Below are 17111 nucleotides of genomic sequence, written 5' to 3'. Positions count from 1 at the left end.
GTGGGAATCGAACCCACAACCCTGGCGTTGCAAACACCACTCTCTACCAACTGAGCCACACTGGACCTTGAACCCCAAAATTTGATCATATTACTCCAGTGCTAGCCTCTCTAAACTGGCTTCCTATTAAGGCTAGGGCTGTTTAAGGTTTTACTGATAACCTACAAACCATTACATGGGCTTGCTTCTACCTATCTTTCCGATTTGGTCCTGCCATACATACCTACACGTACGCTACGGTCACAAGACGCAGGCCTCCTTACTGTCCCTAGAATTTCTAAGCAAACAGCTGGAGGCAGGGCTTTCTCTAGAGCTCCATTTTTATGGAATGGTCTGCCCCTCCATGTGAGAGACGCAGATTCGTTCTCGACCTTCAAGTCTTTATTGAAGACTCATCTCTTCAGTAGGTCCTTTTGATTGTGTAGTCTGGCCCAAGGGTGTGAAGGTGAACGGAAAGGCACTGGAGAGACGAACCGCCCTTTCCGTCTCTGCCTGGCCGGTTCTCCTCTTCTCACTGGGAATCTCTGCCTCTAACCCTATTACGGGGGCTGAGTCACTGGCTTACTGGTGCTCTTCCATGCCGTCCCTAGGAGGGGTGCGTCACTTGAGTTGGTTGGGTCACTGACGTGGTCTTCCTGTCTGGGTTGGCGCCCCCCCTTGGGTTGTGCCATGGGGGAGGTCTTTGTGGGCAAAACTCAGCCTGGTCTCAGGATAGTAGGTTGAAGATACCCCTCTAGTGGTGTGGGGTCTGTGCCTTGGAAAAGTGCGTGGGGTTATATCCTACCTGTTTGGCCCTGTCAGGGGGTATCGTCGGACTGGGCCACAGTGTCTCCCGACCCCCTTCTGTCTCAGCCTCCAGTATTTATGCTGCAGTAGTTTGTGTCGGGGGGCTAGGGTCAGTAAGTCTGCTATATCTGGAGTATTTATCATGTCCTATCCGGTGGCCTGTGTTAATTTTACCCTGTTGAGGGTAGGGGGCAGTATTGACACGGCTGGATAAAAAAACGTACCCGATTTAATCTGGTTACTACTCCTGCCCAGTAACTAGAATATGCATATAATTATTGGCTTTGGATAGAAAACACTCCAAAGTTTCTAAAACTGTTTGAATGGTGTCTGTGAGTATAACAGAACTCAAATGGCAGGTCAAAACCTGAGAGATTCCTTTACAGGAAGTGGCCTGTCTGACCATTTATTGTCTTTCTTTGACATCTCTTTCAAAAATGTAGGATCTCTGCGGTAACGTGACACTTCCCACGGCTCCAATAGGCTCTCAGAGCCCGGGAAAAACCTGAATGTCGTCATTCCAGCCCCAGGCTGAAACACATTATCGCCTTTCTCAAGTGGCCGATCAAGGGACTGTGGGCTTAGGCGCGTGCACTGGCCGCCCCCGTCTTTGTGTTTTTTCCTCTGTTTGCCGAAAAGGAGATTCCCGGTCGGAATATTATCGCTTTTTTGCGAGATAAATTGCATAAAAATAGATTTTAAACAGCGGTTGACATGCTTCGAAGTACGGTAATGGAATATTTAGAAATGTTTTGTCACGAATTGCGCCATGCGCACGACCCTGATTTACCATTTCGGATAGTTTCTGGAACGCACGAACAAAACGCCGCTATTTGGATATAACGATGGATTATTTGGGACCAAACCAACATTTGTTATTGAAGTAGAAGTCCTGGGAGTGCATTCTGACGAAGACAACAAAGGTAATAACATTTTTGTTATAGTAAATCTGATTTTGGTGAAGGTTAAACTTGCCGGGTGTCTAAATAGCTAGCCCGTGATGGCTGGGCTATGTACTTAGAATATTGCAAAATGTGCTTTCACCAAAAAGCTATTTTAAAATCGGACATATCGAGTGCATAGAGGAGTTCTGTATCTATAATTTTTTAAATAATTGTTATGCTTTTTGTGAACGTTTATCGTGAGTAATTTAGTAAATTGTTAGTAAATTCCCCGGAAGTTTGCGGGGGGTATGCTAGTTCTGAACGTCACATGCTAATGTGAAAAGCTGTTTTTTGATATAAATATGAACTTGATTGAACAAAACATGCATGTATTGTATAACATAATGTCCTAGGGTTGTCATCTGATGACGATCATCAAAGGTTAGTGCTGCATTTAGCTGTCTTCTGGGTTTTTGTGACATTATATGCTAGCTTGAAAAATGGGTGTCTGATTATTTCTGGCTGGGTACTCTGCTGACATAATCTAATGTTTTGCTTTCGTTGTAAAGCCTTTTTGAAATCGGACAGTGTGGTTAGATTAACGAGAGTCTTGTCTTTAAATAGCTGTAAAATAGTCATATGTTTGAGAAATTGAAGTAATAGGATTTTTAAGGTATTTGAAAATCGCGCCACTGGATTACACTGGCTGTTGCGTAGGTGGGACGAATTCGTCCCGCCTAGCCCAGAGAGGTTAAGTTCTCTCTCTCAGAACCTGAGCCCTAGGACCAGGAGTACTTGGCCTGATGACTCCTTGCTGTCCCCAGTCCACCTGGTCATGCTGCTGCGCCAGTTTCAACTGTTCTGCCTGCGGCTATGGAACCCTGACCTGTTCACTGGACGTGCTACCTTGTCCCAGACCTGCTGTTTTGGACTCTCTACCGCACCTGCTGTCTCTAACTCTGAATTTTCAGCTATGAAAAGCCAACTGACATTTACTCCTGAGGTGCTGACCTGTTGCACCCTCTACAACCACTGTGATTATTATTATCTGACCCTGCTGGTCATCTATGAACGTTTGAAGATCTTGGCCATGTTCTGTTATAATCTCCATCCGGCACAGCCAGAAGAGGACAGGCCACCCCTCAGAGCCTGGTTCTTCCTAGGTTCTGGCCTTTCTAGGGAGATTTTCCTAGCCACATCTGCATTGCTTCCGGTTTGGGGTTTTAGGCTAGGTTTCTGTACAGCACTTTGTGGCATCGGCTGATGTAAAAAAGGGCTTTATAAATAAATTTGATTGTCTGCAGACTCATTAACACGGCACGAGTCAGAGCATATAACTGCTCTGTTTGGCTTGACCCCAGTGGGTCACTTACAGGTCATGGCTTTCTAATAGGAAATGTCAAAATGAAGGTCCTTATGTCATAATAGAAAAGCGTAAAAAAAAAGAAGACATATTTAGCAATAAGGTTTCATATTTGCTCATATAGGGCAACCTGTGACTTGTCGATGCAGGGAGTATGGTTGGGAATTGTAGGTACGTGGGGGAGGGGTGGTCAGTGACTGACACCCAACAACTAAACCGTTACACCAAGAGATCCGATCCATTCATTCCTATGGCGGACTGCTCCTTCTGAGGATTCTGAGTACCAATACGGAAGGTGGTTCAAAGCCTCTCATTGGCCAGTGCATAACATCCGCAATTTAGTGTTTGTATACATCATTGAAGGTCGCTACACTACCCCCCTTCCTTCGGGAGAGCGTGTCCCCACCGTTCTTTATACTAAGTCCCTCACACGCCTCTCCGATGGCCTCACAGGCACCATCCCACCCGGGACTCAAACCCGGAACCATCGTCTGAATTTGAGTGGTTATATTTCTCCAGCTCAGTCCCTCTTTTTTTTTTTTTTAATAAACAAAACCAGGTGGGGTAATCATAATTGTTTGAACCTCCAGATTGCCCCTTTAAGTGACATTTGTATTAAAATTTGGTTTTAAAAACATTTCCCATGGTCAAATAAAGAACACATACTGTATTAAAGCACAACATTTGGCTGTAAAGTGTCAAAAGAAAAGTTACACCTATATATCCCTAGTATCCAAAATGACTGTTTGAACTGCGTCATGTGTTATGGTGCTCCAGTTTGACTGGTTAAATGATACAGAACAAAACAATTGATTTATAGAAATTATAATGTTAACTGTCAATATATACTGTATGTATTTTGATGACAGAATCGTGAAAATTATACAGGCTGATGAAGACATACGATCATCTCCATGGGTGTCTGAGAAAAGGGAGGGGAAAGCAGCAGAGAAGCTACCAGAGTAAAATAGCACATGAAAGGACAGAATGGGTTTTTTTTAATTTTTTTAATCACAACCAATTTTGGACAAATCTGTCAAGACGCCAACCATGATAAAGGCTTAAACACAGATTTTAAATCAACTTGTGAATTTTGATCACCACCTTTATATCTTAATGTAATGACATAGTTTTTTTTTTTTTTTGCTGATTATTATCAATGACTTAACAGCTGTAACAAGTTGTCCAGCTTAGGAAATCCTCACTGGTCCCCTAGTTTATAAAAAAAGACCCCTGTGCACAAGACACTTTTTGTTCGGCCATCGGGAAGAGGCATCCAGAGTCCAGTCACGCAGCCACTCAGAATAATATATAATAGACCTTTCCTTTTTCAATCAATACAACAGGTCCATTTTGATATGTGACTGCATTTATTCTTATCACATAAAACATGGATTCATACTGTAGGCATTATCAATGTATAGTAAAAATTACAATCTCATGACAGCAAATAATTATCAGGATGTAAGACAGCTTCAAAGAGCAACAAAGTCAAGATGTGGTAGAAATGTTCCTACCAGTCTGTGATAAAGAGGCAGGACTCTTGTTAGTATAACAAATAATGTTTCTAAATACTCTTTTTTATATTTTTAAACATTCATTAAGATTCACAAGCAAGAGTTGCACCTCTTCTTATAACATATTTCAATATAAACTCAGCAAAAAAAAAAAGAAACGTCCTCTCACTGTCAACTGCGTTTATTTTCAGCAAACTCAACGTGCAAATATTTGTATGAACATAAGATTCAACAACTGAAACATAAACTGAACAAGTTCCACAGACATGTGACTAACAGAAATGGAATAATGTGTCCCTGAACAAAGGATGGTCAAAATCAAAAGTAACTGTCAGTATCTGGTGTGGCCACCAGCTGCATTAAGTACTGCAGTGCATCTCCTCCTCATGGACTGCACCAGATTTGCCAGTTCTTGCTGTGAGATGCTACCCCACTCTTCCATCAAGGCACCTGCAAGTTCCCGGACATTTCTGGGGGGGGAATGGCCCTAGCCCTCACCCTCTGATCCAACAGGTCCCAGACGTACTCAATGGGATTGAGATCCGGGCTCTTCGCTGGCCATGGCAGAACACTGACATTTCTGTCTTGCAGGAAATCACACACAGAACGAGCAGTATGGCTGGTGGCATTGTCATGCTGGAGGGTCATGTCAGGATGAGCCTGCAGGAAGGGTACCACATGAGGGAGGAGGATGTCATCCCTATAACGCACAGCGTTGAGATTGCCTGCAATGACAACAAGCTCAGTCCGATGATGTTGTGACACACCGCCCCAGACCATGAAGGACCCTCCACCTCCAAATTGATCCCGCTCCAGACTACAGGCCTCGGTGTTAGTGTCCTAAGTGTTCATAACTGTGACCTTAATTGCCTACCGTCTGTAAGCTGTTAGTGTCTTAACGACCGTTCCACAGGTGCATGTTCATTAATTGTTTATGATTCAATGAACAAGCATGGAAAACAGTGTTTAAACCCTTTACAATGAAGATCTGTGAAGTTATTTTGATTTTTACGAATTATCTTTGAAAGACAGGGTCCTGAAAAAGGGAAGTTTCTTTTATACCCACAATATCACATAAAACAGGTTTTCCATTATTTCAATAACAAGTGACTCTGTTGGAATCAGTCACTTCAACTACATGCATGTACATATTTTTCAATACTAAAAGTTACCATTATTCAAACCAGTTACAACATCAAATGTAACAAATTAACCGATGTTTAAATCAGTGGTCCCCCAAACAAGCCAAGTACACTTTCAAAAAAGAGAGAGAGAGAGAGAGCACATTTTGAAATGGCTTTTCCATACAAAATCAGAGAAGTAGCAGTTACTGCAGTACGTTCAGTGGTAGAAGCAGTAGTTCCTTTTCAACTAGAGAAGTGACTCTGAACTCAGCTGAAAATAAATGGCCCTACCGTTTTGTTCTTGACCAAACATCTTCAAAATCAAACCTGAGTGACAAACTATAAGGCATCGTGAAACAGTCACCACATCCCCGGCAGCAACTTCATTAGTGAAAGCTTCTCATTTTAGGATGAAAGTCGACAAAAAGTCCCCCCCCCCAGTCTATATTTGTTACTCCAGGATCCTGCCGTGACGCACGGCGAAGGAGATGAGTTTGTGGTAGAGGGCCCCCAGGAGAAGTATGGCCCCCAGCACCATGCTACAGATGAGACTGAAAGCCCAACGTGGACCCAGGATTGTGTACACCTGGGAGACGAACACGGGCCCCAGGGTCCGGGCCCCGCTACCAGAGGCTGTCAACCACCCCATGTACACACCCTGGGGGACAGGGGGGAAAAAAAAGAGACCCACATGCTGTTTATTCCATTCTGTGCACTTTTACACACACTGTACCAGTCTAGTCTTTTACACACACTGTACCAGTCTAGTCTTTTACACACACTGTACCAGTCCAGTCAGCTGAGAACTTTTTTTTTTTGGAAACGTTACACCTGGCATAGTAGAATAATATGATATACACACTTGAGAATACCGGTGCTGGGTTGAAATAATATGAAGGAATGAGAGACCTGTGGTTGACCTGATGAAGATTTCTGGGAAGTCTAAACCAGACCTGGGTTCAAATATTCAATACATTTACATACAGTAAGTACTAGGATATATATTTTTCTTTGAATATTTGGACATTTTATTTGTAAATACTCAAATACAAGTGTATTTTTCAAATACAAATATTTAAACACTCCCACGCATTTGAAGCCAGAGCCCGTATCCACAAAGCATCTCATAAAAAGGTCCTAAGAATCCTGTTAAAACCTGTTTTTAAGACTAAAAAAACTCCCAGCTCACAGTAGGTTTTAGGATGTTAAGACACTGACCAGACAAACTCTGAGCCAGGAGTAACATCAACTCCTAAAAAGGTTATCTCAGCTGGTCATCACGACAGTTTGAGGTACCGATGGTGATGACACTCATCGTTGTAAATTATGGGAACTAACCAATCACGAAGAGGCATGGCCAGCTGTGAACTGTATAGCACGTTTCAGACACCCAGATGAATGTGACTGTACATCAAATGTTGTAATGGTAAAACACTTGATACAATTTGTCTACTCTTAATTATAACCTAATATGTTGGCATGCATAACCTTTTTTTTAACCAATTCTAATGTTTGTTAAAAATAAAATGTTGACAATATTACCGTTATATCAACACACTCATCACTCCTGTTGAACAAATAAATCGCTTTGGCAGTACACAGTAGGCATCAAGTCATTTGCCGACAATGTTGCTGTTGCAAAGGCTCATGGTAGAAACCAGGTTTTTCCCTCTACACTGGCCACGCCCCTCCCTTGCAACTTTCCTGTCTCCACTCTGCTCATTATCACGACTATATAAGCAGCAGTTTCTCTCTCCAGTCTTCCTTATTCCTGTTGGTGAATGCATGGGGTGGCCAACTTATGTTTTCTTTTCCCGTGTTGTGCGTGACTGACAAAGCACACAACATTATCCTGCAGCCTTTCTACATGTTCAGTAAATCCCCTCTATTTGGATTGTCCTCTGCAGCCTTTCCCCATGTGCAGTAAATCCCCTCTATTTGGATTGTCCTCTAATCATCTGGATTCTTATAACACGAAATGGTGGCACTGAACTCTGAACCAGTCAAAAACCCTCCTGCTAGAGTCCACTGTTTCTATAGTTGTATACCATGTTGCATACAAATGTTTGAAAGATCTATCATTTTCATTGAACACAGTCAGAGTTAAAGCTAGACTGACATTACCACCACAAGCAGCACCGGAGAGGATATTGAGATGAGCGAGACGCAACACTTCGCTCTCCCACAGTATGTGTACGGGTTAGCTTCACGCTGTGTACAGCATGGAAGCCACAGGACCAAAAACAGCAGTGAAGTAGAGCCTCTCGCTGAGTCTACCTTTTAACATAAGCCCTAGATGCTTTCAATTTCCCAACTTATAAGCATGACCAAAGGGATAACCTAATATGATCTCTCAGGGGTCTCTAACAGGTCGATTGCGAACTACCAGTAGCTCACAGCCCACCTATGATTAGCTCGCCAAACAATTCTGAAAGAATCAGGACAACGCAAGCTCCCATCTAAATCAACGCAATATTGACATTATCCCACTATTGGTTTAAAAAGACAAAACCTAACACAATAACTGTCAATACATTTCCAGATATATTGCCCATGTCTGTGTGTTGCGTGCGCATTCATTTATCACTCTGTGTGTAGCCAGTTGATGTCTTGTGGGTTGACAGAACCTTTCCCCAAAACCCTCTCAATTAAATTGCTAGAGGGCCAGATGGGCAATTAAAGGGGAATTCGAATTACACTTTTTTTTTTTTACCTGAACAACACTGTCTTATGATGTGATTTATGCATTGATATGGACTCAAAACATCAACTTTAGTTATTGTTTATGAACCATTATTTTCTATCAGCTTTATTGACAAAAAAAAAAAACACAGTGCACTACTTTCGCTTGTACACTAAGGACCCGGGGAATAGTTTGAGAGGAGAAGAATGTGCCTATTTGAAAGCTAGAAGAAAAAGAAAAAAAAGTACCTCTCAACATGTTACATTTTTTTAGGCGTTGTGAGAAATCATTGTCAAAAGAGCAATAGACACTGTTGCATGTAGGTATGGATTATTTATGGATTGATCATATAGAAATATCAAAATAAATCTTTTAACAACTCCTAAACAAATTCCATGTGGCGCAGGAACCACTGAATCACTGTATTTTTCTACTATCAAGACACCTGCTGGTAACTCTTAACTGGTGAGGTCAACTCATGAGGTCTCCTCAGTACCTGTCAACTAGGTTAGGACTCTTATGACTAAAGAGGTTTAAAGCCTAGCTTTTATTTTAACCCTTAACACTTCAGCACTTACGAACAATTTCCTACTCTGAGACGCTTTGTGGATACAGGCCCGAGTCTGATTGGTCCTAGGGGTATTTTAAATGTACTTGGAAACAAGTATTACAAATATATATATATATATATATATGAAAAAAAATTAAAATTGTATTTATAGGACATTTTTGAAAATACAGTACTTTCAAATAGAAGTAGTTGATTCGGGAACATTATTTGAAAATACCCTAATACACAGAATAAGTATTTTAAAAAACAAATACTTCAACAAGCATATATTTGAATCCAGGTCTAAATATTGCCTAATTATGTTGCATGAATAAAGCACTCGGCAGCAGCAATATTCTGTGTGCCAGCCTCTCATTCCTTTATGAAAACCTGGCATAGAATATTAAAACACAAAGCAATAGGAGTCCAGAGAGTCACAATGGAGGTACGGGTACATACAAGCAATAAGATAATAAAAAAATCCGCTCTCATTCCAATGAAAATATGGCCTATGAGAGCCCCATTCATGACAATGGACGTACTATCATTCGGAACACACGGCCACAGTGGATGAATGAGTTGGAATGCTAAAAACGCTAACAGAGGCGTCTTGGATCTCTCAATGCCCCTTTAATTGGTTCAGTATGATAGCGTTAGAATTAGATATGCGTCAACGGTGAAGCTTTGTTCTGAACACGTGAACATACCTGAGGCTTGGACCCTAGGATTTTGGAGTAGAGCGTGTAGGATATCACGTTGCAGGCCGGGTAGCCCGCTCCAATGAGGACGTCGGCGGTAAGGAACTGTGCCAGGTGAATGGCGGGGGTATACTGGCACCATGTCTGTTCAGCAGGGCAGCCTGTCGGCTCGAAGGAGCTGTTGGAGACCGAGGTTGGGGCAAACGTCTCGTGGATGACAGTGTTATTCTTGAGGTCTGTGTTTTTTTGAGAGATAGTGCGTTCAGAAAGTATTCACACCCCTTGATTTTTTTCCACATTTTGTTGTGTTACAGCCTGAATTTAAAATGGATTACATTGCGATTGTGTGTGTCTGGCTTACATACAATATCCCATAATGGAATCATGTTTTTATACATTTTTACAAATTCATTCAATATTAAAACGCGGAAATGTCTTGAGTCAATAAGTATTCAACCCCTTTGTTACGGCAAGCCTACATCATTTAGGTGTAAAAATCTGCTTAACAAGTCACATAATAAGTTGCATTGACTCACTCTGTGTGAAATAGTGTTTTATAGTTGTCATTATTTTGTAATGACAACCTCATCTCTGTACCCCACACATACAATTATCTGTAAGGTCCCTCAGTCGAGCAGTGAATTTCAAACACAGATTCAACCACAAAGACCAGAGAGGTTTTCCAATGCCTCGCAATGAAGGGCACCTATTGGTAGATGGGTAAAATTTAAAAAAGACATCGAATATCCCTTTGAGCATGATGAAATTATTAATTATACTTTGGCTGGTGTATTAATATACCAAGTCACTACAAAGATACAGGTGTCCTTCCTAACTCAGTTGCCGGAGAGGAAGGAAACTGCGCAGGGATTTCACTGAGGCCAATGGTGATTAAAACAGTCGGAGTACCACTCTTCATATTTTCAAGCATGGTGGTGGCTGCATCATGTTATGGGTATGCTTGTCATCAGCAAGGACTATGGGAGTTTTTTTATGATCAAAAGAAACAGACTAGAGCTAAGCACAAGCAAAATCATAGAGGAAAACCTGGTTCACTCTGCTTTCCAACGGACACTGGGAGACAAATTCACCTTTCAAATATACACTGGAGTTGCTTACCAAGGCGGCATTGAATGTTCCTGAGTGGCCTCTATGGCAAGACTTGAAATTGCTTTCTATCAATGATCAAACCCCAACTTGACAACGTTTGAATAATTATTTTAATAATAATGTGCAAATATTGTACAATCCAGGTGTGCAAAGCTCTTACACTTACCTAGAAAGACTCACAGCTGTAATCGCTGCCAAAGGCGATTCTAACATGTATTGACTCAGGGGTGTGAATACTTATGTAAATGTGATATTTTTGTATTTCATTTTTCAATAAATTAGCAAACATTTCTAAAAACATGTTTTCACTTTGTCATTATGGGGTACTGTGTAGATGTGAGAAAAACTAAACAATTTAATCCACTTTGAATTCAGGCTGTAACAACAAAATGTGGGGGTATGAATACAACAAAAAGTCAAGGGGTATGAATACTTTCTGAAGGCACTGTAAGTATAACGCAAACTGTCTCAGTACCGGTATCTTCATTCCTGCAGTCCTATAGCTCAGTCTATGCTGCTAACATACTGTATTTACAGTTGAATTTGAACCCCCCCCCCCCCAAAAAAACTAGAAGAATTGTGAAGATGGCTAAAATGTCATATCACTGACGTTAAACAACCTCTCAGGTAAGGGGACGGGTCAAAAAGCCATCGATTCCATACCTGCCCACTGGATCGCAGGGTAATGGTTCCCCCATGGGAGCAGGACAAAGAAGCCACAGAATATGATGGCCAAGCCTCCAAGGAGCACAGGACGATCCCCAATCCTGGAAGACAACAGTGCCTTTCATACATTCATTCATTTAATTCCCCCCCCCCCCCCCGCATGATGAACCCACGATGGCGTAGCAGTCAGACGTCTGTCTTTGTCCTGTCGTGTCCAATGTATATAACTATTTTTCTTCACATATCACTCACTGGATATAGACTTTTTGTTTTCTTTTGTTCTACTGTATTATTGACTGTATGTTTTGTTTATTCCATGTGTAACTCTGTGTTGTTGTATGTGACGAATTGCTATGCTTTATCTTGGCCAGGTCGCAGTTGCAAATGAGAACTTGTTCTCATCTAGCCTACCTGGTTAAATAAAGGTGAAATAATAATAAAAAAAAATAAAAACAATACTCAATGCACAGTCAATTAAACTCTCAATACTATATCCTGACAGTGGCATTCACAATTAACATTGTTTTTTCCCCCCCTCACAGTCAGTACCTGTGTTCATTGTTTTCATTATTATGAAATGAACAGTGAAGTGTTCTACTGTATCTTAGTCTATGCTGCTCCGACATTGCTCATTCAAATATTAATATATTCTTAATTCCATTATTTTACTTTGGATTTGTGTGTATTGTGGTGAAATTGGTATATATATATATATATATATATATATATAAATTAATTGTTAGATATTACCGATATTACTGTCTCAGTACCGGTATCTTCATTCCTGCAGTCCTATAGCTCAGTCTATGCTGCTAACATAGTGTATTTACAGTTGAATTGCTCATTCAAATATTAATATATTCTTAATTCCATTATTTTACTTTGGATTTGTGTGTATTGTGGCGAAATTGGTATATATATATATATAAATTACTTGTTAGATATTACCGATATTACTGTCTCAGTACCGCACTGTTGGAGCTAGAAACACAAGCATTTCGCTACACCCGCAATAACATCTGCTAAACACTTGTGTGACCAATAAAATTTGATTTGAACGGCTTACCTTTGAGAGAGAACCTTCACAAGTAGAAACACCAGGATGGACTCAAAGCCGACGCAGGACAGTATGATACCGTTGTACATCACTGCATCCTTCCTAGTCCAAGAGAACATGTCCATAGATAGGGGTGTGGCTATGCTGAAAATCAACCATTAAAGCATAAGTGTAGAAACCCTCCACAGATGACACGTGTGAAAAACAATGGGATGAAATTAGCAAATACAACTTGCACTGGGTTTACTCGTGACTTCCGACAGTCGTGTGTTTCTAAATGAGCTTCAAGTATTCAACAAATACTGATATTATTCTTATGCATTGCCGATGATACTACATTATTGGCACGCGACTATAAATAGTACATACGTCTCAAAGACCGCAAAAATGAACATGATGATGAAAAATAGAACATTGGAGGTCAAAACAGCAACTTGATCAATATCCCCTTCTGTTTCCTGACTGATATCCATTCTTTCTGTAAGAGAAGAGAGAAGATATGGCACTCAACAACTTACAAGCCAAAGCAAACATATTAATTTATCTTGTTTCAGCTACAGAAACAAAAGATGCTTAATCTATCCACAACCACTCAATGTCCAAAACTTGTTTAAAAAGGTATGTCCTATAGGTCTTCATGCAAGCCGTTACTGGTTAAATACAAGGTAATATCAACTACATAACAGACAAAGCTCCAATTTATTCAACCAGTCTTTTGGAAAAGTATTTACCTTCAGACACATAATTGATGGCTCTGATATGTCTTCCATAGTCGTCAACTTGGTGTTCCCTGTTGAACAGAAATGGGTGAGTGCCTGCTCCCAGCATGGCAGTAAAGAGACCAGTGGTACTATTCACGTCAACATCGTCAGATGAACATAAACTTAAACAGATGGTAAATTTACTTGGTGAAATCCCAAGATGTTATTTGGATAAAATCCAAGATGTCAGTAAAAGTTGAAAATGTAACCACTCACCTTAGTACTAATACGACGAGAAGGATATTGATGAGGCCAAATAATGCAGCCAGTAGAGCTGGGGCGGTGTACATATTCAGCTGTAGGTCAATGACCTTCACGCTAACACCTTGTTCACCAATAAATGACAAACCGGCCTGGAGAGCTGAAAAAAACAAAATCAAATATATTACACTTTAGCTGCTGTCTAAATGAGCTTTTTCCACTATGACGTCACATTGTAAACAATGATCTGTTTTGGGGGAGGGTCAATACAGTTACATATCAGAATATTGTTTTTAATGATTTATCATATCGACAACGTCGCAATATTATTTTTGTGCTAGTCGGCTTTAGCTGCACCAAAACTCCAGTATTTATTCTTCATAGCTTGTTCTCCATCTTCTTTTTAAAAAACAGGGAGCTAATTTATTTTCAGCACTTTATTTCCCTGCTTGATCAAAAATGCATTCTCATGGCTCTCTCTCGTCTCTCTGCAGCAGGCGTATAGTGAGCAATATGTTTAGAAGATCAAAATCTCAATAAAATCACAGTATCGAATCACAGTACATATAGTAGAATCGTGAGAATAGCTATACATATCGTATCGGCACCGAAGTATGGTGATAATATCGTATCGTGAGGTCCCTGGCAATTTCCAGTCCTAGTAAACACTGCTGCTAGTACAAAGATTAGCGTGGTACAATGTCAAAACTGAACAAATTGGTTCCGTTTTTTGTTGTTGTTCCGATTGTTGTATTATAAACTTATGTCATAGTTCAGTTTAACCGTAGATCATCACACACGCTAGTCAACTGCTGAATCCCTATCTGTTGACTAGTCGTCACACCGCTCTCAACTGACGTAGCCTTATCGCGAAATAGGCTCATTGTGACTGAACATACTTGTATAGTTAATACCTAATGCTGACAATGTGCCACGTCAGCATACAGTGCTCCAATGTAGAAAGACAGCCAACGCTCACTATGAGACTGAGTAATGGGGAAAAGGGAGAACAACCATACCTGGACCCAGAATGAACCCCAGAGCCTGACAGGCACTTGTGTTAGCCATAGCACTGTTCCTCTCCTTCAGTGAGGTGGCTCCAGCAACATAGGACCTCACAACAGCTACGTTCCCTATCAAAGCAAAAAAAAACAGGACCAACAACCAAATATTAGACAGGCACGTCCAAATTAGATTTGTTCAACAATACAGGTGGGAGAAAAAGGGCAATGTTCCTGGAGTGTCGCAGGTACTGCATGGTCCCATGTGGCTCAGTTGACAGACCACGGCGCTTGCAACGCCAGGGTTGTGGGCTTGATTACCACAGGGGACCAGTTCAGAGAAAAAAAAAGTATGAAAATGTATCAAGTCGCTCTTATCTAGAGCGTCTGCTAAATGACTAAAATGTAAATGTAATAATTTTGTTACAACTAGGCACCAGACCTGACCAACTGAGCTAATTGATAAGTTCAATGATTGCCAAAATTCAACACACCTTGGTCTTCCACAACGGTTAAATCAAAAATATGAAGTGCCTGTGGCACTCCGGGATCAGGGTTGCCTACCCCTGATTTAGCAAATCAACAAAACAAAAGGAAATCTGCAAGCACAAGTGTGTAGTGAAAGAGCCCCTTGACTTCAACTGGTGATACTGTTTTACATCTGACTAAACCAGAGACATAGCCTACCTGCTCCAAAACCTACTAAAGCTCGGGACATGAGCATGTGGTATTTGTTCTGTGATGTGGGTAGGTAGATGTAGGAGTAGTAGATGTTGGCTGTGACGTTGATGAAAATAGAGCAGGCCAGCGGTTCTCTCCTGGGTCTGTGATTGGACCAGAGCCCAAAGAGGGGGGACGCCAGCATCTGGCCCAAGCTGTAGGCCGCCACCACCCAGCCCAGGAAGCTAGCATTGGCACTGTCATCAATCTAGACGGGCAGATAGAGTAGATTTGAGATTTGACAGGCGATAACGGTATCAAAACCGCATGACGATGTCTTTGTGGTCAACCACCGTGTCAGTCATGCTGTAGATTGTGGTTTGGACATGAGCTATGTGCGACATTATCTCTTATTTAACCATTATAATTTCTGTTTTTTTGTTGTTGTTGCATGCACTATGATACTGTCACAGTTTTGAGGATTATTTCAAGAGCTACACATGTATATTTCAAAAGGGAGAGGGTAAAATAGCATACGAACAACTTCAACAAAAACATGGCTTATACAGTGTTCTGACATTTCTAAGAAATAAAGCAGGGAGATTCTTCTTTGCTATTTTTTTCTTTCTCACTTCTCCTTTTCAGCTCTAAAATTGGACTTAGGTGAAATTAAAAGTATTGAGTATGAACAAGTTAGTTGGTTCTTATATTCAACCAAAAAGTTATAAGACAAGAGCAGGAAAACAACATCAACTTCACCTTTTGCAGATACGGCCATACTGACGTGATGACAATAGTGAAACCTAGAGGAAGTCACAAATAATTAAGCCTAGGCTATATCCATCATTAAACATGTTGCACAGCATAAACACAGACTAATCAATGTCACATACCATTAATAGTTTTGGGCTATGGTTGAAGCTATGACTCACACATTCACGAATAACAACTTTCCCAGGGGCAGATACTGGTAACCTTTCAGTCTTTCACTTTTAAAAAGGTAACGTTAGGCCATGTGACTAGGATAAAATAAAATTGTATCAAATTTGCTTACCAACACTGCTTAGAAACATTGTGAAGTACATTACACGAATTGACCGCCATCTACTCTTGTATTCATCATTTTGGGAGTCATCACTAGACGGAAAGGACAAACTACATAAGTTCGACAATGATAGAACAACACGATTGAGGCAAGTGACAAAATGTGAACTTTGTGAGCATAAACAGTAAAGCTGTATGGAATAATAACTTAACGTTAGTCTGTGCTATAACCCACCTGCCAGAATCATCTTTGAGCAATGGAGTATTCTCCTCGGAATCCATTAGTTGAGACATCGCTGATTTTACGTTGTGCTGTCACCGAATTTGAAGGTGTCCGGACGTGTGGTGGGTCATTTTAAGTCGCCATGTCTCCGGGAGATAACGTTAGATAGCTAGCTAGTCCTACTTGGATGACAGCTACTGTAGCTAGAATGCTAGATTCACGAATTAAACGACATCACATAATTGAACAATTTGTACGATTAAATAATGATGTTAAATTAAAAGATGAGTCTGACAAATTATGCTATGGTGAAGAAAAAAAAAATCGACTACAGTATCATTGATTGCAAACAAGATTTATATTCGCTCTCCATTGACGTGAAACTGTATTATTTGTCAACACTTCCCACGGCTCTTCTTCTTCGTCTTTTTCCTTCCTCGGTGGGGTTTATCGGCAGTTGGCCTCCAACGTTATGGTGCATTACCGCCACCTACTGTACTGGAGTGTGGGCTAGAGACAGGGATTAACTAAATCCTACCTGCCATCCCTGTTGCTCTTAAAAAAGATAACAGAATATTTGAGACTATATCTAATGACATACTACTCAATATACTCCTTAAACTAATTTCCTGTATCCCCTTCTCGCTCATACTCGATCTCTGCCTCTCTCTTTCCCTCTGATACTGCCCACACTGTAGCAATACATGGTCCACGGTCTCTGTTTCCTGGAAATAATCACACTTTGCTGTTGGATGCTTCCCTATCACATTTAATTTCTTATTC

General features: G+C 40.8%; 1 protein-coding gene across 1 annotated transcript; it reads right to left on the bottom strand.

Annotated features, from left to right (window-relative positions):
* Positions 1-4384: 4384 nt before the first annotated feature.
* Positions 4385-16763, bottom strand: mfsd8 (major facilitator superfamily domain containing 8). The gene is made up of 12 exons (XM_014206421.3): positions 16341-16763; positions 16116-16198; positions 15821-15864; positions 15089-15329; positions 14420-14533; positions 13416-13560; positions 13170-13228; positions 12808-12916; positions 12448-12582; positions 11379-11482; positions 9615-9841; positions 4385-6332 (listed from the first exon to the last, which is right to left on the bottom strand). The coding sequence occupies exons 1-12, from the start codon at positions 16397-16399 to the stop codon at positions 6126-6128; spliced, it is 1527 nt and encodes a 508-aa protein (XP_014061896.3). The 5' UTR covers positions 16400-16763; the 3' UTR covers positions 4385-6125.
* Between the last annotated feature and the right edge of the window lie 348 nt (positions 16764-17111).

The sequence above is a fragment of the Salmo salar genome, chromosome 07 (assembly GCF_965601325.2).
Source record: "Salmo salar chromosome 07, fSalSal1, whole genome shotgun sequence".
NCBI lineage: Eukaryota > Metazoa > Chordata > Actinopteri > Salmoniformes > Salmonidae > Salmo > Salmo salar.
Note: the sequence above shows the minus strand (reverse complement) of the source record. Positions and strands in the feature narration are given on the sequence as shown.